General features: G+C 36.0%; 1 protein-coding gene across 1 annotated transcript; it reads right to left on the bottom strand.

The window, feature by feature from the left end:
• Positions 1–2,264: 2,264 nt before the first annotated feature.
• Positions 2,265–22,910, bottom strand: LOC135687715 (tetratricopeptide repeat protein 39C). The gene is made up of 17 exons (XM_065204355.2): positions 22,785–22,910; positions 22,160–22,458; positions 17,580–17,628; positions 16,209–16,419; positions 13,710–13,852; positions 12,953–13,182; positions 12,428–12,498; positions 11,333–11,430; positions 10,549–10,642; positions 9,966–10,020; positions 9,432–9,484; positions 8,279–8,385; positions 7,622–7,745; positions 6,977–7,074; positions 6,400–6,504; positions 5,527–5,565; positions 2,265–4,333 (listed from the first exon to the last, which is right to left on the bottom strand). Exons 2-17 carry the CDS (start codon positions 22,300–22,302, stop codon positions 4,253–4,255), a joined length of 1,701 nt encoding a protein of 566 aa, XP_065060427.1. The 5' UTR covers positions 22,303–22,458; positions 22,785–22,910; the 3' UTR covers positions 2,265–4,252.
• Positions 22,911–23,368: the final 458 nt, after the last annotated feature.

Here is a 23,368-nt window from a genome sequence, read left to right as displayed (position 1 = left end):
TGGCCACTTGAATTTGGTTCGCTAAAATTTTTTCAACTTGTTTTTCGATCCGTTTCGATCCGTCGCGGATCAGTCTTGTGACCATTTTTGCATCCAAAGTGCTTGCGCAATACAAAATCCGATCCGCGGATCATTTTCCGGAGTGGGTTTTCGACTTTAGATATGGCAATATGGATAAAAGCTCTGGAAAACAGCTCTAGCATGGCTGGTTTCTATATAGTTGTATCTGCTGTTACTATCGGATGATAGAATTTCTTACGATAGATACAATTCTATGGAATCCTCTCATTATCTGCTGTAAGGAGAATGTTCAATCTCCTTACAGCAGATAAAACCAGAAATGGGCGTGATAGGACTGTGTTTTTAATAGAAACCAGGCTTTACTAAGAGTGATAGGATTCGACTCTTTCTACTTTAGGTAGAAATATAGTGAATCAAATAGAAATGAAACGAAGGTATGAATTATCTTCTGAGCTTTTTAAGATTTTGACTAAACTCTAATAAATTTAAACAATGAAGAGTGGGAGGTTTTGTTGATTTGAATTGGAAATTTGTTCGGTGAAGAATGGAGTAAGGCACCTGCCAACCTTCATCCAGTGGAAATACGAGACAGGTACAGGGAACCCATAAAAAGTGGTAGACACAGCGTGTAAAATAACCACTGATCAATGAGGATAACCGAGAAGAGCCATTATTTGCTGTTGCTGTTATTGCTATTATCATTTTTTATGTCTCGTAATGTGTGCCTCTAGGGGGTAAAGTCGATTTTTTATCATGGAGATAGGATAAGAAAATCCAATCTTTATCTGTTTATCTTATATTCTGTCAGCAGCACTGCATTTCCTTTATCGCCAGACTTGTGAAATATTGACGTTGGCATCTTCAGCAACTGTGCCACCATTGGAGGTATCTAAATGAGCATGCGAGGTTTCAGTTAGCAAAAATATGTAAGGTTCCCCCATTTTTATGGGTACCCCCGTACAGAAATAAGATAGCATTCATCTTTCTTTGACAAACATTTGCAACTAGACCAGTCCTAAATATCTTCATTTTGAATCCCATATAGGTTTGTAATCAAATATGTTTGCAATGCTGCCCTCATATTCATACACTTTAAAAGGCACCAGTTGTCACTCCACTGAAAACAAGTCGCATGGCAGGTCCAGTATCAAATACTTGATCCCCTTAAAAAGACCAAAGGTGAAGGCAATGTGGGGCAAAGGGGTTATAGCCTTCCTGTCGGCAGTCAGCTAGTCTAAGATCCCCCACAACCGTCAGAATTTCAAGGACATTGAACATGATTTTTCTTCACCAATGCCTCAGTTCACCAAAGACAAAGGCAAACAGCCTTGTGGTACAGCTCTTGGTGAATTCCTTAAAGAGGTTGTCGAGTATCCAATACGTATTTCTCCACCAAACATTTATCTTACTTTGCAGAGGAGATCGGCGAAAACATTCACCGTCTAGCAATTTTTGGCGGATACATGCCCCCCAAAACCTTCTAGACAATGTTCAGTTTCATTTCATATTCTTGTCCAGTTCAAGACAAATTTTGCTATTCACGGACAAGAAAAAGGCTTTCTGTCCTTAATTTTCTTCAAAATAACGCCCTGCCATCTGCAAGTGGCCAAAATTTATTTGGTTAAGTCACATTTTGATATCTACAAATGCGAAAAATCTCCGCTTAGGGCTCTACCCAGTGTCCCCCTAAGACCAGGTCAGCTGCTTTGAAAATATCCCATTGTAGAACTGGACAACAAATTTCTTGTTTTCAACTTGAAAAGAGAAATCATAGACTAATTGACAAACTGAAGGACCTGTTTATTTTCTTTCCAGGTACCTGAACCTATTGATCAATACACACTAGTTTGATAGAACAAAATGATTTTTGGATTAGTATAGTTGTTACAATCAATATCTACATAGGCTCTGAATTTTGCAATTAACGTTCTTCCTGCAGTTTTAAGAGATAAGAATGAGTTCATTGAAGTTATTGACTCTACGGAAATGTTACAATGCTCAAACGCCATTAAATCAACTTTTGTGCATAGTTTCAGTTGATTTGATCGAGGCTAATTTAAAACATTGGTTCGCCTGAAGTTTTTTGAAAAAATTTTAGAGCCCTGAAAAACTTTTTTCTAATGAAGCTACACCTTGCAAAACATTTTTGTTTGTAGCAATGCGATATGTTTTTGCAACCTTTTTGCAAACCTTTAAATTAAGTACACAATCGTTTCAAGAAGACAAGAAAGAAAGCAATGACAGTAGCATCACGTGAAGTTGTCCTTATGAACACAGCTCCTATCCACATAATAAAACGATATTTTTTAGCAGATTTACAATAAATAGCTTATAACTAACAGTTGAAACTAAACTGTATAAATATTTGCGCAGTATTGATACTGTTGGGTAGATTGAATCAAATTGGTAGTGTAAGTTACGTTTTGGTTTGCTGACATGGAAATTAGAAGGTCTGAAGCAGGGAAAGAGAAAAGCAGGGTAAAGGGAAGAGTAGGGGACCAATGCAAGTCTGTTATGTAAGGAAAATCGGTAGGATACAGGGTTGGGGCACACGGAGGATGTGCCGAATGGGTGCAGGAAGAGTGTAATGAATGGGCACTCGAAGAGTGTAAATAATGGTAAGGCAAATAGGGTAAAAAAAGAAGGGGAAATATTTACTCTTCACTAATTTCAAAGCGACTTTTGTAGTTTGCTGAATTCGAATGAAAAACAAGGAAATTTCACTATACTGTCTCGAAAGGTGGTCGTTTCAAGATTTCCATTTTGTTTACTATTCGTTAGTTAAGTATTTATTACTCACAGAATCAATGGTACTGCTTCAATTTAAACATGATAAAATAACTAAATAACGTAAAACACATCTAATGGCAATCCAGGCTCTAATTTAAAACATTAAGACAAAAACAATTTCATAACATTCTGTAAGTTTAACTTATATTTTTCCCACAGAATACAATTATATTGCCTATTTAGGTTTACCGCCCAAGTCAGATATCTATAAATTACTTTCTAACAACTAAATCAATTTTTAACAACAGACTGCGAACGGAAGATAACTTAAAGGAAAAAATTTAGCAATACTTAACGCAATAAAAGTAATATCTGATATACAAGGATAGCTTGAGAGGCATAATATAAAGATAAATAGTTACAAGTATTTCCAGTGTATTCTGTATTTTTCAATGACGTCACTTGATGTCTTACGCGACTAATTTCAGCTCAAACTGCCAGCTCAGCTGCCTTAAGAGACCGTACCTTTATTTTCGACATAAAAATTGCACTCTATACGAGGAACGTTATGTTTTCGGGGGAAACCTCACTAATCTCTAAATGTTTTTTATCCTTTGTTATCGCAACAATGTCAGTTGGAATATTATCCTGTTTGTTAACAATTCACCTCACTTTGCCGCTATTGACAAAATGGTAGACATTCAGCTACCAAAGTATCAGATGCGCGGTCGGTTATAAAAAGTTTGGAACAACTTTGAATTTTGCATCAAACGAAAAGAGCACTCAAGCTTGGTCATGTACTTATCAAACAAAACCTACGTACCTCAAACAAAATTTAAAAAAATTATTGAGAAGATTTGAGTCAGCAGACATGAATGTTTAGAGTGGGAAAATATTATCAACAGATAATACAATGAAATTTCATAAAACAGCTCCCGGACATGTTCCTTAAACAGACGAGGACTTTGGTATTGTAAGTGTCCGTTATATGGAGTTTACACAATAGGTTGGCTCAATCGAATTACCATGAAAAACGCTACAGACGCAATGGCTAGTTTACCTAGAAGTTTCAGACAAATAAAATGTCTTAGACCACTGATTAAGCGCCATTTCGTACCCATCCCAGCTTCCTAACTATTTAGTTACATATATATATATAGACTTGACCAACCGAAAGATCAAGTAAATTTAATTGAAGTAATACAAATTCTCCAAACAAATACTCTCGCAATCAATTAGGTCTATACACAGCCGACTTACCTGACATATATTTTCTATATTAATCATTAGAAAATCAAACAAGCTATTGATTAAAAAATAAGACTCCAAAATAAAATAAGACTCAAATTAGCGATTACATTATTGCAAAAGGATCTAGCCATACGATTAATAATTATATGTCCCCTAAATAATTTCTTTTCCAATCTCCTAAATTTCTGTGATCAAATAGGTTGTAGCTTTCACAACCTAACCTACTTTTAAAAATACAAAACCAAAAAGATTATTTTGGCTTCAATGAGTTCAAGGCTGCATGAATTCTGAAATTCAAACGGTTTTCGAAATCGTAGTCTTTGTATTGTTCCTGCAAAAGTAAGAGCTCGTATTAGCATGTTGGGATAACAAACGGGAATTTGAATAACCATGACGCCCTTAAAACGTCAGCATTGCAATGGAAGACGGAAAAATTCTTCACTACACTTTCGATCCTGTTTTACTAGGTTACGTAACTATGGGTAATGAATAAGCGGTGGCTACGCTGCTACGCTTCTCAGCCATCTTCAGTAAGTGAACTAGCTGATAGACAAGCCTAGGTTAAATAGCCAATAGACAAGCCTAGGTTAATGCTGGCATTTATATGTTTTCTAATAGTAGACATATCAACAGTGGTCTTGGTGGGGCTGGGGGAAGGGTTGGGGTGCGATATCTTGAAAATATTTTCGGTACATGTAAATATTGGAATATCAGTTGAATAAGGCTTGCAACAAGACCAATTGCGGAAATAATCTGGCAGTTTCATACTTAAAATGCAATCATTCTGGGGAACTTGATGAGTTTTAGAGGAAAATGTGTTCTGCCACCATAGTGATGATAAGAATAATCAGAGCTTTTGTCTTACTTGCAATGTAAGCTTGCGCAACAAAAGCAAAAACAGCAATGTGATGAAATTTTTTGTCAAACTCCCCCTGAACATATCAACAGCTAGGTAAATCTAGGTTTTATAACAACAATACTCAACCGTGAACGATTCTGATGTAGTGTTGTTTACAGGTGCCATCTTTCATGGCGGGAAAAACACAAGGTACTCGGTCCCACCCATGGATGGAACCAACAATAAAGCAAATCCAATACCGAATGCAAAAGTAAAGACCCGCATCTTTTATAGTTTGTTAATAATACTGCAGATCAGGTTGTTATTTGTTTATATATTTCATGTGACCGCAAAGCTTCTGAAAAAACTTCCCGTGAAAAAAGGTCGGAATTATTGATATCTAAACTCTCCAAAGTGCAATGAAAATTGTGTTGTTGAAGACAAGCAGGAGATACATAAATACAAAGCAGAATTAACGATGTTATCAACAACTTCTGCGAGTGAATTTTTGTGAAAGTCTAAGGTTTTAATATTAACAACAAAGCATTTATGTGAAGGAAATATCATCTTCTGTACGACACGGGGAAAATAACACCTTGTTATAAATCAATAAACTTCTAGAGTGGTTTACAGGCATTGGGTTATTAACCAAAAAGTAAAGAACATAATAAAGGTAAAGACAATACCTTGACTTTGATAAGCAGTGATTTTCCTTTTTCAGCTTCCTATTAATATAAACAAATGCATTAACGTAAACTATTTACCATGTAGACAAATTTGAACGACCCACAGTAAAGAAATCGAATAGGCTGTTTCTCTGTAGGCAAGCAGTGGCCATAGTTATCGCTTAGCTGTTACAAGCGCTTTGGCAAATATATTGTCAGAGAAATGGGGACTGAGAGTTGAGGCATCTATGATGATCTGTGGGTATTACCAATGGAGAATTTATCGTTGCTGTAAATATACCAGTTTCGCTAGCTTTTATGCAAAATTTCAATAACCCACAAACTCTAAACAGTATAGAAAGCAAAAGGCAAAATATCAAAGTCGTGACAATAAGGAGCTCATTGCGATTATGCATAATAAACTCAAGTTTATTGCAAACTTCTTACATTTTCTGTCCGTGGACATCAGGTTCATTTGTGTATTGATTTGCAATGCATTTCGATACGGATAGACCATCTCGGTGTTCGCAACGCCATGATGGGATTCTTTTGTTCTATAGCAAGTTCCAATTTCTCAGGTGGGGTAAATCAGTGAAAATTCATGGTGGATAGAGGCCGCTCTTTTATTTTTTTGGCCGTGAAACTTCTTTAGAATACAGAAAAATACTTTCTGAATGAAAATCTGAATTGCGTTGATTATCAATCGAGCTTTTTTATGCTAAAGAGGAATTTACAAATTTCGATGATATAGGCTGCCATTTTATTAATTACGGTTTATTACGGTTTTGTCTCACTTGTGTAATGGCGTCGCAAACTCCACGATGGTATATTGCAAACTTGGTTGAATTTGTCAATCTGAAATTCATAATAGACCTTATTGATATAAAAATTTACCTGTGGATTTTCTAGCTGCAAAACTGCAAGCTCATACAATGAGAACGGTACAACATGGGGGTCCATGGGTTTGCCTTCATTCTTTGCAGATGCAACATGCAAGTACTGGAAAGAAAAGGGTAGTTGAAAGTAAAAACATGAAGGCTGGATAAAAACATTATATGGAATTATGTTAGTCAGGCTAGGCCTTAGTTAACCAGGATAAGTGTTGAATTGTCATCACAGTATCTTCAAACATTTTAAACACAATTACACATAATCAAACAATACTCTCTGAATGCAAGTTTATATTCCTATAAAGAAAGCATCTTCTAGTTCCTTGTTAGATAGTAGAGACAGCTTTTTAGGCTAGCTCCAAATATGAAGCCCTGAGGTCCTGGCCTCCCAAGTAGCCTTTTTTCCTTATGTAAATGCTACCTTTAGGGTACCTGGCGAGGCTTCATAACTGAGCACCTCATCAAGCATCTGCTGCCAAGGCGTTTTTGCCTACAGGCATGCATTTAAAATATCACAGCACCATTCTCACAGCTGATCCTTTCCCAAACCCCAGCAGGCCAACACAAACAACAACTCTTACCTGCATTGCTGTTGCTCTGTCATTCAGGGTGGCGTAAACAACACCCATGATGAGGATCTTTAACGGCTGCATCGAGGGTGATCTACAGTTTTCCAAGGCTAAAATAAAAAATGTTGCCTGAATGAAATGACTTCTCTTCCGTTGGTCAGTTTGATTAAACAATGACTTTGGGGCGCACTTTACCGAGGGTCCCGTAAAAATAACAGGACTGGAACATTTAAGACAACAAGGGGGGCAACAAGGGGGAATGGCTCTTGGAATTAAACAAAAACTCTACCTCTTAATTATTGTTTATAATCCAGTAATTTTATAAGCAAACCTAGCCATCAGCAAATAGAATTACTATATCGAGAATACGTGTTACTGGCTGGATCTCAACATGCCTGGCTTTCTTTCCTGGACACATAATGCTTATTCAATAAATATGGTACCCAATGCTCATTGTATCTACATATTAAACACAGTTTATCAGTGCATAACTAAAAATGATTTAGACGTTGTGACGTCAAACTGAGGTTAAACTGGAGTTTTGTCTGCAAGCCAGCGCTATCTTGTGCCCCAATAAAACATTGCTCGATGGTCATCTAATTTCGCCCATTGCCTTTTCAACAGTTTATATAATATCAAAACCAAAAACAAACTTACCAATTAGCATTCTGCGTAAGGAACTTTCTCCACATTGCGATAAAGCGTTCCATAAGTATAACAGCTCTAGGCATAAGATTGTGTATTCCTCCTTTGTAGGCTCAACTTTCTTAAAGAGATTGGCCTAAAAGAAGTTGATCAAAAATAGAAAACCAGTGCATTCGAATATGGAAAGGACGAGGGTTCCAAAAGTTAGAAATTGGTTCATAATTTTTAAAAGTAAGTAAACTACAGTTCATTTGCACTTATCTCTATCATTTCTTCCGTCTTATTTTAAAGCAAAGTGAAATTTTTCAGCCCAGACAAGAAATTTCAATCTCTTCTTTCATTACAAATTTTACGAATGAATAATGATTAACTTAACAGCTTTAAAACAGCTGAAATATTTGAAATAAATCTAAAATTATTCAAAATGAAAATTACTGTTTACCGGTTTGTCATTGAAGGTTCAACGCCGTTTAGGCCGAGTTGTACAGGCAATTTGGTGTATAAAAGAGGACGGTTCTTAGCTGCTACTCCGAGTTTCACGCTTAATGCAAGCATCGGGCAACTGCTCAGATATCACCAACGGGCAACTGCTTAAAATTATTCATGTACAACAAAAGTCTCTTACAAACATTGTACCAAGCCAAAATATTAAATCGAATATAAACGAACCTTTCTTGCTAAGAAATTTTCAAGCTGGGTTTTTCTGATTATCAACTTTGGAACCGATCGCAAATAATCGTATGCACTTGTTGTACGTCCCAAAGCGCCTTCCGTAACTACAAGAAAAAGAAAACAATATTACACACGCTGACTTTTAATTCAAATGGATCATGGAGATTTGATGTTTCAGTGCAGGTTTACAGCTGAAGACCACAGGTACGGCCAGGTCGTTGAAAAACAAAGTAAATTCAAATGTTATCAAATCTAGCTTTCCTTGTTTAAGATGTTGCTGTTCTTAATGATAGCAGATAGTTTTATGTCCGAGCAAGTCAACATGTCAAAATATTAATTATTATTATTATCATGCTTAAAACCTTGGCTTATTGAACAGGGGGAGGGAAAAGATTTTCGCGTCGTGACTTAAAACAGCTTTTCACTTTACTTTTTCGCTTGCATTTAAACTTTTTTAGTTACATTTCATAATCTAAATTCTTCAGTTTTCTACTGCAATCCATTTGAATAGATCGGAAAGTAATATGCATATATATTTTCAATGGCTAAACATCTCACCATAAACTGAACTGAGTATTGGTAAAAAGCAACGAGTAATGATGAAAGGATAGGGTGTATCCAAACAGGCTGAGTTATGCTTTGTTATGACCGCAATACTTTGGGTAGCCATCAGACTTATTACAATAAGTTACCTCGTACAGATTTTGAGAGCCTGTCCTGTCAACTAAAAAATGACTCCTTGAGAAGGAAACCTATTCCTATGTCTTTAAAATGTTACAGTTTCTCAACACCCGCAGTTTGGGGCGCGGAATTCGCGAATGCTAGAGAGCAACTTCGAGATCCTTCAGACGTAAAGAAGAGATCATCTTGCATGTGCTCAGTCCAGTGAATCTAGTCAGAGGCCACGTTTTAGTTAAGTATGCATTAAAAGTACAGATAGACTGGATAATGACGGCGTTAAACCTGTGTCATTATAAAGTGTCCTAAAAACCATTCTGAAACTCACGCATCTTCAGTCATTGCTTTAGTTAGAGCTTTGCATGTCTATACTGAAAGAAACTGTTATTACAACACCAGCTCAATAAATACAGAAATTTAAAGAGTCTTTACGTAAAACAAGAATTTTCAGAAAGTGAGAAAAACAACGTACCCGCCAGTAAGTATGTATAGTAGGCTTCAGACCATTTGGAATCCCCTCTGAGCCTTCAAAAACAACGCAAACATATGATAAACAACATATAACATATAACAAGAAATTCACATTAAATGCTATAAAATGTCGACTTGAAGATAAACAGAAACTGCCACATGAGTTGCCATTTCTTTTCCATAACTAAGTAAAACTATACAATACTGCAAAAAAACTTCTTCCTTCTAACTAAGAGGTACCTTACGGGAGCTGACAAGGTTTCAATGAGTACAACAACAAAGATATATGCATGCATTGCAAACAGCAGTGAGAAGACTGACAATGTTGACGTTAAATGGAGAAATGCACCTTTCTTTAAACATTTTATGTCACATGTCTCCACAAATGTCATTACCACTTCAAGTTTACAACTTTTCATGCTGTACAAATGACATGAAATGAAAAGAGGATAGGGTACGAGGAAGAGAGGTAGGATAGAGTTTCATGCTGTCAATACAATACTGTGTAACAACGTGTATTAGGCGAGTTTTATACCTCGAAAAGCACGGGATCGCCTTCTCCCACTCTAATTTCATCATATAACACCAGCCTGCAAGGAAACAGGGATATTACGTCAGCAAAGGTTGATAACAAAGCTAGATCTCAAAAACGTGAGATCACAAAGAAACGAGAAAGTTTCAGTAACAAAACCATCATTATGCTTTGCATGTTCACGCAACCTTTCAAATGGAGCAAAACTTTGCATCAAATCTTCACTTCTAATTGTTTAATTAAATTGTAGCTTGTTAAAAGATTGTAGTTGCTTACTGAAGTGTTTTCAACAAGAAATGAAGATAAAATATAAGCACTGCAAATCACGATATTTTTTCAAGATTCTGGCAACCGTAATTCAATTACGAAAAAAAACTGCCAGTGTTTTCGGACTAAAATTAAGCTTTAGGTTTCTAATCGCTAAAATACGTCCCACTAACAACGATAAAGCTGTCAAGACTGTGCAACAAAGAAGGCGGCTAGAATGTATAATCTCGCCATCCATTTAAGCAAGTTTTGCATGCTAAAGGACTGATAAAGAAACCACAGTAGATGAGGACGGAGAACATGGCCTAAAAACATTTACCCTTGTCATAATAGCACAGCAAAGCAACCTCTCTTTGATCTGTGGTCGTCAGCATGGCCCTTTCTAGAACCTCTAGGGCGTCGTCAAGCTCTCCCTGGGCAAATAATAAACATTAAAATCGATCTTCAGCGCTAAAAACATGGCCTAATGCTCAAATATCAAATATTAAAAACAAACTGTTGGCAAGAGAATTATTTACAAAATCTGCAATAGAGAAGTACTTTCTACATACAATCCTTTAGCTCACCCCGAGTTTGTGACAAAACTTTGAAAACGACCGATCGAAAGCGTTTTCGTGTCCTGATTTTAAAGGACAGGAAAGTTAGGAGCGGTGAAGATGCTAAGATGCTTTAGCAGATGAACGGAATACAACAGTAAGTAAGGAAGTAAAAAACATAAATATACAATTTCAGTGAAATTTGAAACATAAACTGAATAGGCAAAACCATGTTGTGACATTACTAATGTCAAACTACAGCTGATTATGAAAGCTTTGTCAAAACACATTTCAAAAGCTGATACTAATTTAGATTTTTTTGTAAGAATTCCAAGCTAATGTACACGAAAAAATTGATGGGCTCTTTCCGTTTCTGTGTAGAACTTAGCATGATTAGTAAAATCAGTGCAGGCTTGAATGCAAATGAAAAATGGGAACCGTTCTGTAGACAAAGAGTCAGAACTCTGGATCTGATGCCAGCTTCTTCAATTGAAGACAGAATTATGATATTTCCTAGGTAACAGTGTGTTTAAACTGATGACAGCACATATAATTAAGGAAATTTACCTTCAATCGATGAATCAATGCTTTGAAATATAGAAATATTCCTGAGTTTGGGTATGCAACCTCTGTTTCTTGTAGAATGTTTGAAGCTTCTAATAAACCTACATCAAAGAAAAACAAAAGGTTTAAGAAACTGTTCATGTTAATTTTTGCTTCAAACAAAAGGGCTGACTTTTAATAAACTAGCAGGAAGTGATACTTCTCCGTTTGATGGCTAATCCGATTTTTGACAGGGCTGTAAGTGTGTGAATATGAAGATTTAATGGATGAATTCAGATATCGGAATTTTAGATGAATTTATATTTCTGACTGTTTTGAGTCAATCAGGCTTACATGTTTCCTAACATCTTCCTACCCCAAAGAAGGAGCAAAATGTCATTGCGTCCGTTCTTGGTACTAGCTACAAATCCCTTGCTAAAAAGCTCATTTGAATACAATGGCTGTACAAAAGCTCTTAACACTCATTCACTCTCAATGTATAGAACTAGCCAAAACCTGCAATGCGCCAGTTGTAGTGATCACATCGGAGATCAATCAACGGTGAGGACATAACAGCTTGTTCAAAATTGCTATGACACCAATAAGGCACAACAAAACTGACAAAATACCAAAAGTCTTTTAGCTTATCAGCTTGTGAAACCTCTTATCACAGACACTTTGCTCACCAATTCTGCTTTTAACCGACTTTTGCTTATATGGTTAACTAAACACCAGTATGGAGATATATGACCCCGATGTGGATGGAGGGAGGGGTGGGGAGGATAGCAATCTAGTATGTTGGTCCATAGCAAAAACTAATTGCTACTGGAAGAAGATCATCAAATACTTAATGGCTTTTTAACTATCTGTTGCTTTGCATTATTTTGTGCTGAAAATTTTACGTTTTAAATCTCTTATGATTTGAGCGTCTTACAGCTGCCAAGAAAGTCAAATAGCTATGAAACTTTGTTGTTAAAGATTAAAATGGCGGCCGAGAAAGCATTATTAATCAACCAAGAGAGTTCAGTACACAGGCAGTCTACCGCGTAACCTAATACAAAGTACGAAAGACAAAACAAAAGACATTGAAACATTGACAAATCTCCTAATTTAAGTTACCTGCTTCGAGATTGTTTCCATCCAGAGCACAAAACGGCCTAACCACAGTGTGATACCACAGTAAAGTTAACCTGGAGATAGAAATTTTGACGTCATACTCGATGGACGAATGTCATTGATAATCTCAACATCGTAGGTAACTGGAGTCTAAAGCTGTTATAACATGACTGTTTAAGCTTCAAGAGCATTAACATCCCAGTTTTTTTACACTGGACATTTCTTAAGTGAGGCGTTTCTCACAAAAGTCCCTGTGGGTTCATTCAAAGCAAAGCAAGACATTTCATTTCTAAAATCATAAGCAGAAATTCAATTATTCGTCAACAAATTTCTTTGCACCAGAAAGAAGTCCCAGTTGAAATAGTTTTCAACATTGTTTATGGATTTGAATTAACGAAATCGGATCTTTGAGCGAGCACGAGAAAAAACGTTATGAACAACAGCAAAACTTTGCTTAGGCCTTATACATTAGATAACAGAGATTCTCGTACGAGGCTACTATACATTAGATAACAAAGATTTCCATACCTGGCTATTGGCGCCTTCATATCCTCTGATTTGCTACAAATTTCTAAGGCTTCTAAGCCTACATAGCGATCTGCAGTAAAGCCTAAAAGCTCACAGACTTTAAGAAGACCAGCTGGCACTATTGAAATGGCAACCTGGATCAGCCCATAACCAAAGGACAAAGACGACCTCAAGGTGGCTTTTGACTCTGAAGACAATGGCTCGGGGGACGCTTTTCGGTCACCAAGTTTCTAGAAAAAAAATTCGAATTCATTATTGGGCAAATTTTTGTCAATTGATCCGATGATTTGACATTGGAGAAAATGAATTTATAGAATAATTTGAAAATAAGTGAGAAAAACATAAACATAACAGGAATGTTACTGAATATTTTACGCGGAGAAGAAAAACAAAGTAACTCTCGCTTATTTTAACAAAAATTCGTTATTACTTGCTTCATATAATAATTATTTTTGATGAATGAAAGGAAAAACCTATTTGTTATTTTTACAAACCAAAAATTCCAATTCTGTTAAATTCTATTTAGTCGGTTAAATTCTTAGATTTCACTAAGAGGTGTGTCTCTCGAGTCTTTTTATGAGATCTGAAATGGTGCCTGAAACTGGCCTGTTTTTAAAAAAGAATCAGCCAAAAGAATTCATCTACAAAGCACCACAGCAAGGCATAGATAGATTACTAATGTCACAACACAAGACAGACACAAATGAGCAAAAGCTTGTATTAATAAATTAACTCAAAAAATATAACATAATGTTACCTTTTTTGGCGTCCCCTTGTTAGACCCTTTAGTTCCATTCGTAAAAGCTTCCCCATTGGATAAGCTCAGCTCATTGTTACACTTTTCGTACATTTTCCAAGCTCTACGCATATGGAAGCCCGCCTTTACAAAGTCGACAACACCTGGTTAAAAGGAAAGATATACAAAATACTAAGAATGAAGAAATATTGATCTATCATCAAATAAAACCCATCAATTTCGGTATCTATCACAAATACCGAGATTAGTGAAAACTGAACTGACATGGTTGAATTAAACAATATCAATAATGCATAGATTAAATCAGCTTAGGTTGGAATAATTAGTTTATGAGTCAAAACAGCCTCAACACCCAGCTACTTTTACTGCCATGATTTTGGCATACTTGTCGTTGTGCTCCCAGTATCAAGCCGTACTCGACTGCTGCTGAAATTTCACATCCACCCAATCAAAAATATCCCTTTCACAAAAAGGGTAGGAGACACGCCAGCAGTTTCATTGATTACATAAGTCCCAAAATCTCGTTGACGAATACATACAGCTTTTATAGAAGAAAACTTTTATGTCAATTGAAAGAATTGAGATAAAATGTAAAATTGAAACGATTGGTCAATTTTCGATGACAACCTTAACCGATGGAAAAACACAGTATACGTCATATAATCATATTGAAAGGGGCCTCCTAAAATGTAATTGTGATAACGAAATCAAATAATAGGTAGCCTTTCTTTCATGCTAACGGCATCGATAGACTTTCAGCCTAAAAGCCAAGTCCTTAAAACAGTAATTGAAGACAGAAAAGAAACAAAGGCCAGTGACCGAAAAATGACTAATAGCAAAATACAGTCAAACCAATAAAGACAAAATAACTGTCTGATTTGTCTGATTTGTACATCCCTACTGTATATAATCTATTCATCTTGTTTTCATAACTACTGGTGAAGTATCGTGTATAAAATTGGGCCAAATAATAAAATGTATATATAGCTAAAAAGCGTTGGTGTGTATAGAACCGGGCTGTTCTAAGCTGCAGCTCTGAGTTTCATATCTTCATGCGATCATCTGATAAAACAGCTTTACGGCATTGAGCACTAAATGACAGACCGCTAAAGTTGTAATTTTCATATATAACAGACTCTGTTACAGGCAATCTGCTGACAGTCAAACCTCTTGCTAGCCAGCTCTCACTTTAAATCAAAGGTGGAAACTTATTCAATATAAGAAGCTGACTGCTATAACATTTGTAATTTGTAAACTGTAACAACTCTCAAGCAAATATCGCGGTTTGTATAACCGGGGATGACCATACGAGTTTTGCGTTTGGACGATGACATACTTTGCAGTAGGGTGATGTCTCATAAGGAAACTGATTAACATAGGGAACTAGTTTTTGACAGTGAATTGGACAGGAGTGGTACCTACTAACGAAAACCACTCTTAAAAATACGATGTAAACATGTTTTTATAAGATCCTCATAATATAATCCCAAACCCTGACCCACCCCTCACCCACCCAACCATATAAATTATCCATTCCTCCCCTTAAAACCTCACATATGAAGTGTCAATTTTTTATTCTTATCAGTCGACAAAGCCAAAAACCCATAAAAATTTTCGTTTTATGTTGCCACATTCACGTCACTCTATTCCGCCCAGTTCATGTGAAATCTGCGAATCATGATGCATCACTTTTGGGCCAATTTTCCAACTCAAAGCCAGAATTATATTAGCTGAGCGAGTTTAGATTATAACGTAGTTATTAGGATTAGCAAATTGCAGATCCTTTTGCAAGAATCAAAGAAGGTCATACATAAGTCTATTCTCCAAATGTGATTTTACTTGAATCTGATTACAGAAATGATGGCTAGATACGGATATTCAGCTACGTGTCATATATTATTAGCAGGTCACTCTAAATGAACAGGAAACCAAACGTAATATTACGCGAGTTGAAGACTTCAGGGCAAACCCCAGAAATCAAGCAAATGCAGGCAGAGGTAACAAAGCTTATAGACGCCAGAGATGCATTACAGAAAAGCATCATAGAAATGAATTCAAAAGCAACACAAGTCATAACTTGTAATTTCAACAAGGCCAAGCGAGAGCAGTAGCATGATGTCAATAAAAAGTCATGCGATGATAATGGCCTTGCTAGTAGAACAGAACAGTTCTGAGTTGAAACTCCGTGTTTCAGCTTGAAATTGCCTGATCATCGCATCAAGCTTGAAACTCTTGCACAATATGTTTCAATTTAGGACCCCCCTGCTCTACACACGAATAGGAATCACCCTACCCATCCCGATAAACTTGGTTGAAGAATCTGAATTTTCCTAAAGAGCCACAACGGGCAATACTAGTGGTCGCAGCATCGTAAAAACCAGCAACATCTAAGGGAGGTTTGGATTGATTCTCGTTGAAAAATTCATTGAGGAATTCCAAGCACTATGGACAACGATTGTACACATGAGGCTATAAATCGCATATTTCAAAACGACTTACTTTGTTTCAAAAACATTAAAAATGCCATGAACAGCTCGCAGTCTGCCCAAATTATCATGCGTTGTATTCTTTCCTCGGTCTTCCATTTATCTGATGGTCGCTTGTTTATAACACCTTCATACAAGCTATCTACATCGCACATTTTTTGAGTTTTCTTCATACTGCTCATTGCCAACTCCATTTTCTCGTCTTCAAAGGTCATTGCTGCGGTCTGAAGGAAAACAAAATGGATATTTAGAAATTAAAATATGACCATCAAAAGATTTAAATTCACAGGGTTCCTTTTCATCCATAACTCTGCTTAACAGTCCGAGGCATCAAATGCTTGGAGTAGGCGTGCGATATGATTAAAAACACAAAATTATAACGTCTTTTTACACCTTCGACTAATGCCTACTCTTCTTATAAGTTACGCTAGTTTTCTAAAACACCCTATTTCAATATGATTACATGTGTCCAGGGGCGTAGCTGATGGGGGCTGTAGGGGGTGTGACACCCCCTTGGTTTGTAAAATCGTCTATCTTTAGGTTAAATAGCACCTTAATTTATCTTTACCTATGTCTTCGTCGGTAAATTTTACTACTCATGAACCTCCACCCCCCTTGTCTGGAAGGTGAAGCTACGCTACTTTATGTGTCCATTTTGATATGCCATTTACCCAACGAATGCTGAATTGGCTAAATCAGCCAGAAAGAGGAATAAGAATATCTTTAATATCTGTTCACTACAAAGGAATCGTTGTTCTATTGCAAACAAAAATCGTCCATACAAACTACACAACACAGACGCTATCTGTTTACAAACACAGGTCGTGTTTTAAAATCGTTTCGTTTCATCGTATTGTTAATGATTAGACCAAGAGTGGATGCTTGCGAAGGGCAATTCCAGCTAATTTGAATTTTGTAGTATTTTAACAAAGCATAATGTTCCTGATGATTTAAACTCCAACAAACATGAAAGTTTTTAGATTGTCAGCTATATGATAATACTTCAATTTCTAACAGAAAACATCGGATCATTTCTCTTGAAAATGCGAAAGAAGTTGAGGAGAAGTTTAGAACTTTTTACCATGGGTAAGCGGTCGCTGATTAGTCAAAAACGGCCAAGTAACCAATTAAAGACGCCAAATATGCACAACAATTCAATTAAATAATATGTTCGAAAAAGAAGGGGCTGCACGGGTTACGTTAGATTTTGTTAATATATGATAATTTATTTTCGCTTTCACAAAGCTTTCTTTGTTGAAGGTTTTCTTTTCTGAAGGTTCTCTTCCAAAGGTCACAAGGCATTATTTAAACAAGCTGCTTTTCCCAGCGGTAGCAATCCTCTTTATAACTGATCGGTCGATGACGTAATAAAACCTCTACTTACAATGAAATCAACGAGACTCGCACCACCAGCAAGTAAGGGGCTAGATGACCTGTGAAAACAGAGCAATTTACGTCAATTAAACAGTATTCACCTAAATTTACAATTTAATTTCGAACAAACTGGTATCTTCTATGAAAAATCAAGTGTTAAGGGTTAAACTAAAAAATCAATAAAGGGAAGCTCAAAATTTCGCATGGTTTATCATAAAGTCGGCATAATCACTATGGCGAAAACAATAAAAATGAGAAGACAGGCGTCACGGATAAACACTTTATACCACATTAGCAATATCTTAGATACGAAAAAATGCATTTGACAGACAATGATTTTAATTATTAATTTATAGCGGTATGTTAATGTTAACATTCTAAATTTAAATTTGCGTTTAATCAAGTATGATTACCGGATATTTTTCGCAGCATCACACACACCGTGATTTACCGAGGCGGGTCACGATAACCCAAAAATATACTTTTGATAAATGAAGGTACCTCAACTTTTACTCTAATTTATGTAATCAAATTATAACTACTGAATTAATGAAGATCACTGGTACTCGGGCTGTAGTAGCCTTAGAGATAGGTAATAGCGTACTCGATTAATTATAGATGTTACAAAGCAGACCTGCAGTGGCCTAAGTGGAAGGTTTAAGGGCACACGTTCTGGGGTGGTGCTCGTAAAAATACCAATCCAAAAGGGATTTGCCGAAATAACAATGGGCCTTGAAAAGTAATCTTTTATCAACAATTTTTCCTCTTAGTAGTTGCAGGCAGCAGCAAAACTAGACTTTCGGGCAAGCTTATAGACGCTGTTCCCGAATAACGGGACATACTTTTGCAAGACTGCCAAACGAGCATTCTCGCAAGAACAGTTATCCCCCTGATACTATTGCATTTCACAAACTATCATCCATTGAAAAATTGTTATTGTTATATACATTTATAATATAAAATAATGATTGATTAACGCCATAAGATCTGAGAAACAGTCTATTGTACACAGACCTTCATTAACTTCGTGCGAGGGCCGAGGAGGGATCCTTGAGGAATCTACATGCTCGTTTTTTAGATTTCTGACTGTTTAGTGAGCTTTTTAGTTATGTTTTCTGTAAATTTAGCTTGTATCTGTAACCAGTTACCCAAGTTCAATTCCCTGGTTCCAGTTTTCTATCAATATATCAAGCTTGGAAGTACCAAACGCCTTCACGTTCAGCAATACTTCTAGGTTTAGTTCATGATCACTGAAGAATGATGACTAAGGAGTTAATTAAAATCAGGCATCGGTGAAAATACAAAGGGAGTCTACCTTGAATGAGGCACAAGGGGGAGGGCAACTTTCTCATAGACAATGGCTAAACATTTTTTTCTATTACACAACTCCAAATTCGCCTTGCTACCTTTTGCACACTGCCCTGCTCTGTCGAAATGGGTGGCTATGGTCATGATTTCACTTCAGCGCCGTCTTTTCTATTTTCCAAGAAAAACGAACCTTTCTGAAACACGCGCCATATGGCCTAAAACCCGAGGCTTCTATCACTGATGGAAAGAAGAAGACCATCGAATTTTTAGGACTGTAAACAAACAGTTAATATTCTACCCGGCGCAATTAAAGTAGGGATATACAATTTGAAGAACATGCTCTCTAGCTTGAAAAATATTAAACTACACTTTAATATTAACCACGTTTGAAAATTAAGAAAATTGGATAGATTTGCTCAACAATCTTCCTTAAAGAGATAGAGCAAGAATTAATTTTGATTTCAATAGCGACGAGACAAGCAGCTGTTGCGTTAATATCATGAAATCTGTCTTTCTGATGCGTAAACAAGATGGCCTACACCTGTCAGAAACTGGCCTAAGCATGTTAGAAAATGCTTCATTTAACCAGATTTCACTGAAATATTCATTATTCATGAATACCACCGAAAGAACACTCTTGACTGTTGCATAATAAAATTTCTTTTATATGAATATTATGGCGACTTTATCGATCCAATATGCTGCCAAATTTAAAACAAATATTTCATAATTGAATATAAATCACACATTAAACGAATCGCTAAAATTCACCATCTAATGAGTGGGGAGTGATCACACGTAATCTAATGCGATACTAAGTTCTAGCATTGAAGTTGCGGGCGCCAAAACACTATGCCTATGAATTTATATAAACACTATGACAAAACACTATGAATTTAGTACCCGCCACAATTGACCTTCATGAAAACGTGTGTACGCAAAAATTTGCAACTGGTATGAAACTTTCTTATAACTTAGTGCAACATAAAATATTGCTTTCATACGAGGCTTAGAGCCATCAAATGCTATTTAAAGTAAAACTGCCCGATTTTAAAAACTTCAGTTCAATGACTATTTCTTTCCTCTTGCGCTTCATATAGATTTCGAAAGCCATTTACAAAGAACACTTCCTTGTTTTCAAACAGATACATCGACTTTCTAAATAGCAAATAAAGTAGATAAAGAGCATACTAAGGGGTTTCTTGTCATAGCTTTAGATGAAACAAAAAAATATATAAAAATATATAGTGGGAATGTAATGTTGAAAATAAGTTTCGAAAGGGATAGGAAGTTTGAGTATGCTTAAATTGTCAAAAAACTTGATACAGTAATTAGAAAGATTAAATAACAAAAAGTATTTTTGTATCTTTGGCACTTTCACAAGCCATTCAAGATTTCTCTGAATTTTTGATTTTTTATAAAGTATGTCAAAGTTTACAGGAAATCATAGAGACATAAACTTTCTTCAATCTTGATGTAAAAAGAATTCTTTGTTGCAGGTACTGTTACTATTCAAACAATTTGAACAAACAAATATAATAAGAGCAGAATGTTTACCATGGGAACAAGGTTGCTGCAAACCATCATCAGACAAGTGAATTTAACAAAAGCTAGCAATTCAACTCTGAATATTTCTATTCAAAATTAATGGAAATATTTATCCTTCAGTAAACTTCATCTACATGTATTTTTTTATCAGATTCATAAATTCAGATTTTTGTACAATAAAATAGAATTTGTCACGAGTTAAAGAAATTGCAAAGCAAAAAAACATGCCAGCAATCTTTGCTGTATACGGGTTTAGGTTGTAGTGCAGTTGTTGATTAAATGGCAATTCCAAAATCTAGCACTATTTTACACATATCTAAACATTCTTGGGTATAATTAGTTCAAAGAAGCAACATTCTCCATTTTTCAAGATTTCATGCAGGACGGTATACATTTTACAACTAGGTGTTGATTTTACCTTTCAAACAACCCTGAATTACTAATGTGAGCCTTTCTTGTTAAACCCTCTATCTATGGCAATTACCATAAATATATATATAAATAAATGAGGATCACTTTACAAGCTGGGTATACTTGATGTGGATGGAATATTGCTATTGTAAAACCTATGCAAATCCTAAAAAATCTAGCTGTCTAGGGCCTTCCAGACATCACATTTACTGTTACAAAAATGGAATGAAACAAAATTGTTTATTCATATACAAAGCTTGAAATAATGTTTTTGTTTTCATACTTCTATGCTTACTTATTCCAAAGAATGTAAATTTGCTTCCAATAACTGACAGACAGTTGTTGATAGACAGACATTGAGACTTTAAGGTTAATAACAGTCTCCTGATTCACCATTTTATCTATGACCATGACAACAAACCAAAACTCAGATTTTGGGATAGTTGGAGGGTCATGGTAGCCAACCTTCTGATAAAAGATGGTACCTGATGATGATGATGATTCACCAGGTTGAAAACAGGTATGATTTTGGCTATGCCTAATAGTTAGCAACAGCATACTATCAGCTGTGACCTGAGCTGCAAGTAACATCCTGACCTAAGCATTTGAGCTGCTAGAAGTGATCGATTTGCTTGCATATACATGACTAAATGATATATTTATGACATGGTTGGCATGGTGGCTCTAGTTAGAGTGAAATAGCTCCTGTCTATGATATATTAATGCTAATATCTGCGAGCATTTGCAAGTTTCTCTGTCTGGATGATTTAAACCAGGGGATAGCTCTTTAGATGATCATTTGCACTCAACTATACATTTACAAGCCTTACATTATTCAAATCAGTTACAAGCCTTACAATTTAGTTTAGTAGCAGATAGTTTTCAAAAACACTTTTAATCAAGAATTAACTGTGAAAATCAGTGACAAATTTTCATGAAATGTTCAAACAGGAAAATATATTGAAATGTTTTGTTCAGCTGCATTATGACCAGTTGTGGAATCTCAGTTTCCAAACAGAACAACAAACATTTCTGAATTTACAAAAAGAAGCCTGAAGTATCTTATATAACTTTTCAACTTATTTCACACTCTACTTGGCCATAGCTCTCCCCCATTAAGATCTACAACATTGGAAATTTTAGACTATTTGTGGCATTACAAATTAAATGGTGTAAAAATAACCTTGCTGATGTTGTTCAAGTAACTAAAATGTTTAAATGAGTTGCTTTTGAAAGAAAACATTGAGAATAATGAAATAATACAATGATTGCATTTGATGAATTGCAATCTAGGGGTTTATACAAAAAGGGTCAAAATATCACCTGAATTTTCTGAAAAGCTCCTCAGCATTTTTGACACCCCCGTTTAGTAGTACATTGACTCCTTCTTTTGCCAACCAGGCTGGATCCATTCCAGGGGGCAAAGGGATGCTGTCTCGGTCACTGTCATAGTTCCTCACCGCCATTGCTTGGTGGTTAATCTTCCTTTCAACAGAAACTTTTAATTCAAACAGGAAAACTCCAACATCAATACACAGTCAGCCTCAAGTCAGCCTCAAGTCATTTGGGAAGAAATCGTCCGGGTTGCTTGGTAAAGGTGATGTGGGCTTTATACTTCGGTACTTCGGTAAAAAATTCAAGCATGATATATTTATAAAGCCCTTTGTTGATGGTAAGGGTGTATTGGTAGCAGATAAAAATAGCAGATGATTCTGTCTGATTGTTCAATTTGAAAATGTTACTTTTAATTAGCTACGATTTACAACGGGTAAACTAGGGGGGAAATAACAAGAAAGTAATGGGCCTATAACAATTTCATATGGCCATTTCACACCGTGCTCCATGCAACTTCTCACATGCAAGCTAATTATCTCTCAATTATTGTAAATGAAACAAGAAGTGCTTAAAAGTTTGTTGTTTGGTTAAATGTTTTATAATAGCTTCTTACCTGTCGCAGCAAAATCAAATCATGGTGTCATCGTCACAACACAGATGATATCACACGTCATATGCTGCGAGTGCTGTCCTCCTGTTGTGCTCTGCTACGCAGGTTCACGATGCCCCCGCAACACTCGCTAACCAGGTCACTGACGTCATCCTTGAAAATCTTGCTTTTTAATAAAGCAAGATTTTACTCTTTCAAGCACTGTTTGGTGGCATTTTGATTGTTTAATGTTATGCTTACAGCAAGTTTTTGTAGATTACTTAGACGAAAAAGAACAGGAATTAGCTGGACCAGGCACTTGGTTCTCATAGATGTCCCACTAGGAGTGAAATTGATGAAACATATCTTTTCTTATATATATTTTCTTAACCTTAAATTTCACCTCTATATTTCTAGGTTTGATTAAATTGGAAAAAAATAAGACACCTTTTCATTTGTTTGTTCATTAGGAAATTTTGCCAAAAATCGCGAGACAGTGTCAGGAGTGCATGGAGATCTTAAAATTTGTGGCTCACATATCAGAATCTTTGATAGGAAGAATAATAGAAAAATTCGCCTTTCACACCCCAGTACTTCTCCCCGGCATT

Source organism: Rhopilema esculentum, chromosome 20 (assembly GCF_057945365.1).
Source record: "Rhopilema esculentum isolate cy_ngs chromosome 20, ASM5794536v1, whole genome shotgun sequence".
In the NCBI taxonomy this organism is placed as follows: domain Eukaryota; kingdom Metazoa; phylum Cnidaria; class Scyphozoa; order Rhizostomeae; family Rhizostomatidae; genus Rhopilema; species Rhopilema esculentum.
Note: the sequence above shows the minus strand (reverse complement) of the source record. Positions and strands in the feature narration are given on the sequence as shown.

What these genes read in the sequence shown, in the direction of transcription:
- LOC135687715 (XM_065204355.2), bottom strand. Translation starts at nt 22,302, where the DNA reads ATGGCGGTGAGGAACTATGACAGTGACCGAGACAGCATCCCTTTGCCC. An exon ending in ACAGAGCAACAGCAATGCAG is followed by an intron (nt 6,505 to 6,976) that starts GTAAGAGTTGTT and finishes TTTTCTTTCCAG; the next exon opens with TACTTGCATGTTGCATCTGC. An exon ending in TGCAGCTAGAAAATCCACAG is followed by an intron (nt 5,566 to 6,399) that starts GTAAATTTTTAT and finishes TTATATTAATAG; the next exon opens with GAAGCTGAAAAAGGAAAATC.